Source organism: Artibeus jamaicensis, unplaced genomic scaffold (genome assembly GCF_021234435.1).
Source record: "Artibeus jamaicensis isolate MK-2021 breed Jamaican fruit bat unplaced genomic scaffold, CSHL_Jam_final scaffold_1283, whole genome shotgun sequence".
Classification (NCBI taxonomy): Eukaryota; Metazoa; Chordata; class Mammalia; order Chiroptera; family Phyllostomidae; genus Artibeus; species Artibeus jamaicensis.
The window spans coordinates 3220501-3231057 of NW_026522028.1; the positions used below are offsets into that span (position 1 = coordinate 3220501).

Here is a 10557-nt window from a genome sequence, read left to right on the forward strand (position 1 = left end):
TCTTAGGCCTTCGGTGAAAAACTGATACACAGTAACCCAGACTGAAACTTTTCACTCTTTCAGATGTAAATTTCAGATACCTTAAAGGCAAAATGTCAGCATTTAAAAGCATTTCAGTATAGCGTGTTTACAACTCTTTTCTTCTTTGGATACTGCAAATATGGGCACTTGATCTATTGATTGGGTATGCTTTACTGTAATTAGAAATAGCTCAATGTAACAGAAATAGCCCCATGCTGTTAATCTTTTTAAACCAAATGTAAATTTAGCCCTGATTTCTTTTGACTCTTTTTGTGGTTTTATTCATTTGGCATCTCTTGGCACATACTTAGATGTTTTACTGGCACAGAATAATACATGAATAATTGAATAAAGTCTACCTATGGATTTGTGTTCTGGAAGTTCTTTTAACCTCTTGAACACTAAAATAAATTCAGGTATTTTCTTCAGAAGATCATCAGCTAAGCAGTTTTGCTTTAAGAGCAAAACTCTTTAAAAAACTCTATGAAAAAGATTGTTCTGTCTGATGCTGGAGTCTGCTACAACAAAATCTTTTTGGTGTCAATTTTGCATTGATAGATTTCATATTTTATTCCAAATTTCAACAGTGGAAGATTGTTATATCAAAACTTGATATATTTTATTTTGCCTATCCATAGTACTTTAAAAGAGCCTATTGTGAAGAATAATATATAAGAATCTAAATGGCTATTTTAAAACAGTTAGTTCTCTTTTGGTATTTTAACTATCCTTATTAAAAACAAGAATGTGATGTAGGGTAACTGAACTTTATTTTTTTTCATTTGGAACGCATACTCGTAAATTATACCCTTAACAGTACTGTGCCACTAACAATTAGATATTCTTACAATAAATCAACAATGGCATTAGACAAAGAATTGGGAATTTTACAAGGGGAAAAAGTAATAAATCAGATGATATTATGAAAAAATATTTTTTCAGAACTGCAAACTACTTTAATTGGAAATAATTTCTTACTAGACCATTTTATACCTGAAGAATCACCCTGGTAATGAAGCATGTACTTATCCATCAAAGGAAAGTTATATTCTCATATCATCCTGAAGGTGTGGGGTAATATATTGTGCATATTTTTACAATACCTACTTTGGTGCTTAAGTTAAAAAAAAAAGCAAGTGCTGAGATGTTGCTTTGCTTCAGTATATAATGATTATTCTCCACAGAAACTTGCGAAGGAAATTGTAGGGAATACATTTCATAGGTAACAGCTTCTGAAGTATGTTTTGCTAAATTGTAAGTTTTATTGTGTTTTAAAAGGTAATTGGGTATGATAGCATCCCTATTGCAGAAATAGACCCAAGGTCTAGAAGATTAGAGACACTTCCATTCTCATTCTGGATTACAGAGAAAGCCATGGAAATTTATGAGAGGCAAAGTATGTTTTTACGCAAGTTATTTAACATTACAGCCATGTTGTTTTTGAAAGTATGTATTCCATTTTCTCTCTCATGATAGTGAATTAGATTCTATTCTTTCCTCCAAGGAAGAAAATTGGAAATTTTTATATTGAATTAGTGAGCACGTTTGCCTGGAGACAGAGAACAACTTCTAAGCTCCTAAAGTTTTGGATAAAGTTGATAGCTTCTTTCAATTTAATAAATTTGGCCAATTTATCTTGACAGTCAGTAATTTCTAGCTCTAAGTGCCTAACCGTAGAAATCCTGTTCTCTATTATAACGAAATTGAAAGTATCATTAATGAACTCAAGTAGTTTTGTGAGAACATAGTCAGTAATGTTAGGGAAGTGCTCCATGATCTACTGGAGCTGCTTGCACGGGCCCACAGGAGCAAATTGTGTGACTCTCTTCCAATATCTACATTCAGTAACATCATGTTGGTTTCATAAAATTAACATGGTGGGATTGTTCATACCACAGAAATCCTCAAATGCTACTAATCCAGTCTTTTTGATTTTGTGGAGGTAGTTAGCTATTAAATATTTACCAATAAAACCACTGGAAATGTTAATGATGAGGGAAATATAAACTTTAAAAAATCCATTATGTTGAGGCTGAGTTATCAGTTAGGTATACACTCCACTGAGAGTAACAGGATAACCAGCTCACTGTAGCCTTAACACATTTTACAGAAGGCACCTGGAGACAGGCTGCTTTGGGCTGACATCTCAGTAATATCAGGGCTGGCGTTTCTGTTTTTCTCCTGGTCTTTTCTTTCTGATTACAACTCGATGACTATTGGGACACCATTTGAGGCCAGAATAAAGGAAAAGAAAGCCAACCGTTGTATTTCTTCCAGACTCCCTCCAGCAGACTGCTGCTTATGGGTCATGGTCATATGTATTACACGGCTATCTTTGGATGCAGATGATAAGACTGTGAATATTTAGTTTTATAGCCTGTAATGAATCTTCATAAGGGAGTGGAAATGCTGTTAGGCTATGCAGTCATAGGAGTTGGTTTACTCCTTTTAGTTAACTGTTGAGGCTTTTGTCATGGTAACGAGTATAGTATGGTTTAAAATATCAGGTGCCCTGGTTTATGCAGTTAATTTACTGAAGTTAGGCTTGGGTCTGAACTCTCATTTCTCCTTGTCTTAAAACAGGTGAAACCCTTCATAGCACATGGACTTCAAGATTGAATAGCTGTGACTTTGTGTCCCTAGTTTAGGGGCCTGAAGTCATCCTTTCAATGTTGTTGTCCAGTGAAACCTGACCTGTCTATTGCCATGAAACTAACATGCTATTTTGAGAATGGGCATAATTTCACTCTGGCAGATGACTGCAACTGTGAGCATGCCCCAAGACAGCCTAGCATGTATGCGGCCATGCTCTAGGGCTATATTTTAATCTAAGAAAGCTGGCTGTGACCACTTATGACCTGTTCTGTCTTTATGGTAACTTAAAAGCTCTTCCATTTGATGTAATTTTTACTTTAAAATGCCCCCATTTGCTCTGTCCTTTCTCTTCACTACCCACTGCCCCTTCTTGTAACATCAGTTACAGTACTGAGGATGGGATATCAATTCTGTATTACCTAGGGTAGGAGAGTTCCATTATCATGTGACTGTCCTGAGGAATCGTCTGTTTTTCATTTGTCAAACCATCACAAAAGTGAGTAGAAAATTGAAAAACAAAGACACTATTTTGTGACTCGAACATACTTCAAATACAATAATTTCCCGTGAATGTATTTATTTTAAAGAAGTTCAGACTCAAAGCGAATACTAACATGCCATGAGTTTGCTAAAGATAGATGAAAGGGGGGCTGAATTTTAATCAAGGAGTAATTAACAGGTAGTAGTCAAGGAGTGGTAGGTTTCATTGGGTGGGGAAGTCCCTGGGTGTCTGCTGTCACATACTTGAAGGTAAAGAATAATGGCCAGGCTCTTCAGGACAAGCAGGAATTATCATTTGTATATGACTGGATTTGGAGTCAGGAGTAACTTGTGATCGCCCTGGCAATAGTTCTTTGTAGTGAGCAATGTAACATTGCTCACTAAATGCGGAATATATATTTTTTATTTCAATGTTCATTTTTTTAAATTTTTTTATTGATTATGCTGTTACAGTTGTTCTATTCCCCCTTTATTCCCCTCCACCCTACCCCTCATCCCCACCATTACCCCCCTTTAGTTTATGACCATGTGTCTCAAGTCCTTTAGATTCTATATTTCCCATGCTATTCTTGCCCCCCCATCTATTTTCTATCTACTGTCTATGCTACTTATTTTCTGTACCTTCTCCCCCCATCTCCTCCTCCCACTCCCCTGTTGCTAACCCTCCTTGAGATCTTCATTTCTATGTTTCCACTCCTGATCTAGCTGTCCTTTTACTTTGCTTTCATTTTAGGTGTGGTTGTTAATAACTGTGAGTTTGTTCTTTCACTGTTCATGTTTCTTTAACTTCTTTTTCTTAGGTAAGCCCCTTTAACATTTCATATAATAAGGGCTTGGTGATGATGAACTCCTTGAATTTGATCTTATCTGAGAAGCACCTTATCTGTCCTTCCATTTTAAATGAAAGTTTTGCTGGATAGAGCAGTCTTGGTTGTAGGTCTTTAGATTTCATGACTTGGAATACTTCTTTCCAGCCCCTTCTTGCCTGTAAGGTCTCTTTTGAGAAATCCACTGACAGTCTGATGGGGATTCCTTTATAGGTGACTGTCCCCTTAGCTCTTGCTGCTTCTAGGCTTCTCTCCTTCATTTTAATCTTAGCTAATGTAATTATGATGTGCCTTGGTGTGTTCCTTCTTGGGTCCAACTTCTTTGGGACTCTCTGAGCTTCCTGGATTTCCTGGAAATCTATTTCCTTTGCCAGATTGGGGAAGTTCTCCTTTATTATTTGTTCAAATAAGTTTTCCACTGGTGGTTGTGTCTTTCCCCCTTCTGGTACCCCTATAATTCAGATGTTGGAGCATTTAAAGATGTCCTGGAGGTTCCTAAGACTCTCCTCATTTCTTTGAATTCTTGCTTCTTGACTCTTTTCTGTTTGGCCATTATTTGCTTTCTTCTGGTCCACTCCATTGATTTGAGTCCCAGTTTCCTTTTCATTGCTATTGGTGTCCTGTGCAATTCCATTCATTTCAATTAGTTTCACCTTCATATGTTTCTCTAATTTGTCAGTATAATCAACCAGTTCTGTGAGGATCCTGATGACCAATGTTTTAAACTGTGCGTCTGAGAGTTTTGCTATTTCTTCATCGCTTAGATCTATTGGCTCTGGGGCTCTGAGATCCTCCTGTGCCATTCTTGGTCTGTTCGGGCCCTTTAAGTGTAAGAAGCGGCGCCTTGGATTCCCAGGTCGCTGGGTTGTGACGCTATATGTGGGGGCGTGGCCAGAGCGGGGAAATGGCAGCCCCCTCTGCCGCTTCTCACAGCTGGGTGCGGAGGAGCAGTGCCTTAGGTGGTTCACCTGGGCCAGGCCACTCAGAGTTGCTGGGTTATGACGCTGTATGTGGAGGTGGGGTCAGAGCAGGGAAATGGCGGGACCTGCCGGCCCGTTCCAACCGCCCACTCCCTCGCCTGTCCACCCGCGCACAAATGTGCGACCTCAGTCAACACGCAGCCCCGCTGCCCCGCTGTCTCCCCCTTGGTCCCTCGCCTGGTCGCTCGCTGGGTTACTCACTAGGTCCGACCCTGCACCTGGATTCCGCACGCCTGAGTCCATCTGACCGAGTTTTCCTGTGCAACCCTGCTCCGCCAGCCGCTGGTTTCGCCCCTTACCGGTCAGGCTGAATAATTTGTTGTTAACGGACTTCCGAAAAGTTCAATTTTCCGTGTTCTGGCTGTGTTTTCTGTTGCTAATATTTAGTTTTCTCTAATCTTGGTTGTGTGAGAAGGCATAGCACATCCACCTATGCCTCCATCTTGGCGGAAGTCCGGAATATTTTTTTTTAATAGGAATGCTTAGGCCCCTCCTACAGAGCCCCTGATTTATTTTGATTGGGCAGTGTGGACCCCTGAGTCTCCACCAGGAATTCTAATGAGCATCTGGTTTTGAGAGGCTCTGGCTTTTGGGCTTTGTTTCTTTTTTCCAACTTGGCTTTTGGTTTTTTGGTGGATGTTGAAGATTCCGTTTTTCCCTATGACTACCGTGTGTGAAAGATGATGGGCAGTTCTCAACTCACAAGCTCTCAATTATTTATAATTACCGAGATTATCTATAACCCCCCTGTAGACACTGTGAAAATACCACCTAATATCTATTATAACTATTGTGAGAAAAATTAGAAATAAGAGGACACATGAGAGGGGAGAATAGTTGAAAATAACCTGAAAATTAGCAGTAGCTGCCTGAACTTACCAGTTAGTAGCCTAATTAGTCATTCATAAATGTGAAATAATTGACTTCAGTTGTGTTTTTTTCTAACATCTGAAATAACCTACATTGCCTAAATTGGAAGTTGGGTTGGGGGCAGGTGAGAGAGTGGTGCTCTTGGATGTAGAAGTCACAGATAGGCAGATAACAGGAAAAATTAAGCCCAAGTGTGTTCTGTTTGATGTGTAGAGTCAAAAAAGAGGGGATTTGTACCTCCTAATTATTTAGTCCCCCAATATATCCCATAATATTGAAGCAGTATGTAACACTACTTCTTATGTTTTTATAATTTATATTTCCTGCTTGAACCCAGAAGGCATCTTTTTTGTTTTACCAATTTCAGCGCTTAGAAGCAGAGTTACAGTACAGATTTTACCTTATTATTCATGATGTAGAAGATATTAGGGTGGGGAGAATAAAGCTGTATAGTAAAAGGGAATTCCAAGATGAAAGTTAGGATTCTGATATATGTATCCAACACATAATTTTAACACAGAAAATTGATTTTTGCATTTTACCTGTAGATATCACTACACCAAAAAACACAGAGGAGTATTTCTCTTCTATTTTTCTTCTTTTTCCTTCCTCTCCTAACCTTCTCATTTCTTTCTTAAATCTCATTGTCTCTCCTCTCAGAACCAAAGTCAATGCTAGTACTACTGGAGTACAATCAAATTATGATATGAACACACTTCTGGGGAATGGCTTCATTACTTTGCCACGATTTAGTAGCAAGTTTCAATTCCATTTTTGGATAAATCTTGTACAAATTTTGAACTGCATGTACTATATTGTGCAATATAAATTGCTGTGTTAAAATTTGGGGGCTCATTTAAAATAAGATTTGTAAGTTGATACAAGGACCATATTCTGGTTACTAGAAACTCCCAGGAGAGATGGCAGTCTTATTCCTCTGCTTCAGTTATTCTCAAACCTTAGTGTGTACCAGAATTCTAGGAGGGCTTCTTAATGTGCAGATGGATGTGCCTTGCCCTCATTCTCTTTTTTTTTTTTTTGTATTGTATTTTTAGACAGGGGGGAAGAGAGGGAGAAAGAGAGGGAAACAAACATCCATGTGGGGTTGCCTCTCATGTGCTTCCTGCTGGAGACCTGGCCTGAAAGCCAGGCATGTGCCTTGACTGGTACTCGAACCAGCAACTCTCACAGGCCAGCACTCAATTTCCTAAGCTATACCAGCCAGGGCACCCTCATTTTCTGATTCAGTAGTTGTAGAGCAGAACCCAAGAATTTGGCACTTCTCATGTGTTCCCAAGTGCTGCTGAACACCACTGTGGTACAAAAGTTAGGAAGGAATCAGTGGGCAATAGTTGGTAGGTTAAAAAAAAAAAACACGGAGTAATTCTTTGCTCCAGGAAACAGAGAATGATATAAGACTCTTCGGAGCTTTTAAAGATAGAGTCGCTCCCACTACTGTATGCCCTGTGGCATTAATATGAGTGGTCCTTAATCCTATCTGGCTTTACATCTATGTGTACATTGAAAGGAGAAGGCCCAAGGCAGTTGTAATGACTGAAGGCATCTAGAGACATGAGGACTCATTAACTGGAACTTTATCATTAATTCCACATGTCCTTTGTGTGACTTTTCATTTTTTAAAAATATTTTATTTATCTTTAGAGGGGAAGGGGGGAAGGAGAGAAGGAGAGGAACATCAATGTATGGTTGCCTTTCGTGCGTCCCCTGCTGGGAACTGGCCTGCAGGGAACCGGCCCGCAACCCAAGCATGTGCCCTGACTGGGAATCGAACCGCAATGTGTGGTTCGGCCTGTGCTCAATCCACTGAGCTACACCAGCCAGGACTGACTTTTCATTTTAAATCACCACTTGATTAAATCAGATACAACTAATTTTATATAATGTATACATGTGTGTATTTGATGTCCAAGATGAACAGGTGATATTACAGATGGCCCAAGTTTTGGTTAAACTGCTTGCTTATACCAAGTGTTTTCCCCTTGCTGTTTTGTTTCCAAGAATGTAGCAGAGCCTCCCTCCACCCCCCAGATCCCCCAAACACACTCCTAGCCATTGAAGGTACAATGTATAGCTATAGAATATATTTTTAACAAAACCTAAATTCTTCAAAAGAAATATTGGTGGCCATAACTATTTTATTATTTTAACTAATATTTTTCTGTCTACCACAGTAGGTCAGCATTTGCCCTTAAATTCTTTTTCATTAAATTGTCCTCTCCTATTGAATTTGAACAGTTTCACAGCTATATGGAACATTTAATTCATGTGATATGAATTCTGTTTGATGATCAAATACATTTGGGACACATGGGTTAAAGCGAGTTAAACCTCTCAATGCCTAATTTCTGTGAACAATTTTTGTGCTTAAGTGCTTGATATAAATTTCAAGAGAAGACTAAAGTTTTCCATAGCCATTTTATCACAGACCTTTTATTATTATTATTATTATTATTATTATTATTTTAACTAAAATGATGGTTTTTAATGGGAACCAGAGATATGGTAACAATTACATAGTCCAACACAAAAAACCGTGGGTGATCAGGAGTTGGAAGGTTACAAAATAATGAGGGTAACACTGGGTGTGGAAGAAAAGCTGCTCCAGAACCTCAGCTGGCAGGCTCATATGGCCTCTCCCTGCAATCCTGTCTGTGGTCACCCCTGGAGTCCATCTTTCCAGGGCCAAAGCCATGTCTGTCCCCACCACCCTGGCCCCCTCGGAAGCCCCCACAGTCCCCACCTTGGCCTTGGTAGCCACCCTGATCATAGCCTCCTTTGCCATCACGACAATCACCTCCATAGCTACCTCCCATATGAAAGCTTCCTGGTCCCCCTCCTGGGCCATCTGGTTTAGGGGCCTTATACTGGTTGCATTCATTCCTCCAAGAGAAGTTCATGTTCTTGCATGTAGGATTAGGACACTTCCAGCCCCCAGCTTGCTGCTGTCCTCCACTGCCACCATCTCTACTGGGGAATCCGCCCCGGCCACCACCACCACCATTACCACTGCCACCACCTCCATAGCCTCCACGGCCCATGGGTCCTTCTTGCCCTTGGCCTCCACAACCATTGCCACCACCCTGATTGAAATCTGCTTGCCAACTAGCAAATGAGACCTTAATAGGATTCCCAGAGAATTCTTTACCATCAAACCAGTCAATTGCTGCTTTAGCAGAAGGTGGGTCATCCAATGATACTGTTGCCTCTCCCTTCAGCTTGCCCATTTCCCTGTCTGTGTACAGATTAATCATGGGCTGTCCTGTTTTCTTATTTGTCTTAATAATACCAATCTGCTTGAAGTAATCAGCCATAGACTCAATTGTAACATTCTCGCCCAGGCCTTGCACAAAGATGGTGTTGTTGTCTGAATTATCCTGTTCAGAGTCATGACATGATCCTTGGTCCCAAAGGCCACCAAATTTATTGAAGCCACCACGGTCACTTCTGTCCATGCCGTCTCCACCTCCATGGTCACCTCCATGGCCACCTCCATGGCCACCTCCATGGCCTCTGGGTTCATAGCCACCACTGCTGCAGCTGTAACCACTGCCACTGCCCTGGCCTCATCCCCCACAGTCCTGCTGGCCTCCCCTGTAGCCACCGCCACCAGCACCACTCAGGTCCTGATTGCCATAACCACCACTGCTGCCACCACTCATAGAGGACCGATCTTGACCATAGCTATCTCTACCACACCCTCTGCCACCTCCAATGCTACTGTTATAACTGGTTCTGCTGTCCATACCCATGAGGAGGATTATAGGAGCTTTGCTGCTGTCCATAGCCAGACTGCTGACCATAGGCCTTACTCTGGGGCTGCCCGTAGTTGCTGCTCTGAGAACTGTTACCGTAACTTCCAGACGTGCTGCTAAGAGCTGGCTGCTGGCCACAGCCAGTGTAGGACTGCTGCCCATAAGATGACTGAGAACCCTGACCACCATGATAGCCACATGGGGCTGAGCCATATCCCTGGGGAGCTGCCTGAGTACCATAGCCTGTGTTCTGGGTCTGTCCATAAGAACTATAGGTGCTCTGGCCATAGCCTGAAGTGTCCCCTGACTGGCTGTAGCTGCCATAACCTTGCTGTCCATAGGGCTGATTGCTCTGCTGGGAATAATGGTGCCCAGGCTGGGTGGGGTAGGCCCCATAGCTTTGGGTTGCTTGTTGAGTGTAGTCGTTTGAGGCCATGTCAGCGCGCATGCACACTGGCCGACATATGATAAGACTCAAACACTGCAGTGAACCGACGCCTCGAGCACTGAGCCCTTTTATTATTTTTTTGAGAAGCTTTTTGTGGATGATTGTCTCATGGAACTCCATTTTGAAACTAGAAAGTAAAAAGTGTAGGTATATGTGAATTACAATATATAAACCTAATGTTGGTTGTTCTCATTGGTTTCGTCCAGCTGACTTGTCTGTTGGATTTGAAATACTATTCCCACCCCCACCCCTTACTTTTTGGCAAGATGGCTCAGCGTTTTCTCCAACAGGCTATAAGGTGTTAATTCCTGATGAACATTCTATAAAATATTGAGAGAAAATAACTAAAATAAAAATCACAGATAACCCTCATTTAAACTGTTAACATTGTGATGTGTGTGTCTGCATGTATGTATATTTACAGAAACTTGTATATGTATGTGTAGATACAAGGTTTGATTAATACTATGCATGTGCATTCTATGTAAATAGGCTAAAATGATTTGCATTTACATAATATATTATATATAAGTGAATGTGGT

General features: G+C 40.9%; 1 protein-coding gene across 1 annotated transcript; it reads right to left on the reverse strand.

The window, feature by feature from the left end:
- Positions 1 to 8380: 8380 nt before the first annotated feature.
- LOC119035620 (RNA-binding protein FUS-like) lies at positions 8381 to 10003 on the reverse strand. Its single transcript, XM_037127018.2, is given in 2 exon segments — positions 8381 to 9540; positions 9542 to 10003. Coding segments are annotated over 2 exon segments (1578 nt in total). The 3' UTR covers positions 8381 to 8424.
- Between the last annotated feature and the right edge of the window lie 554 nt (positions 10004 to 10557).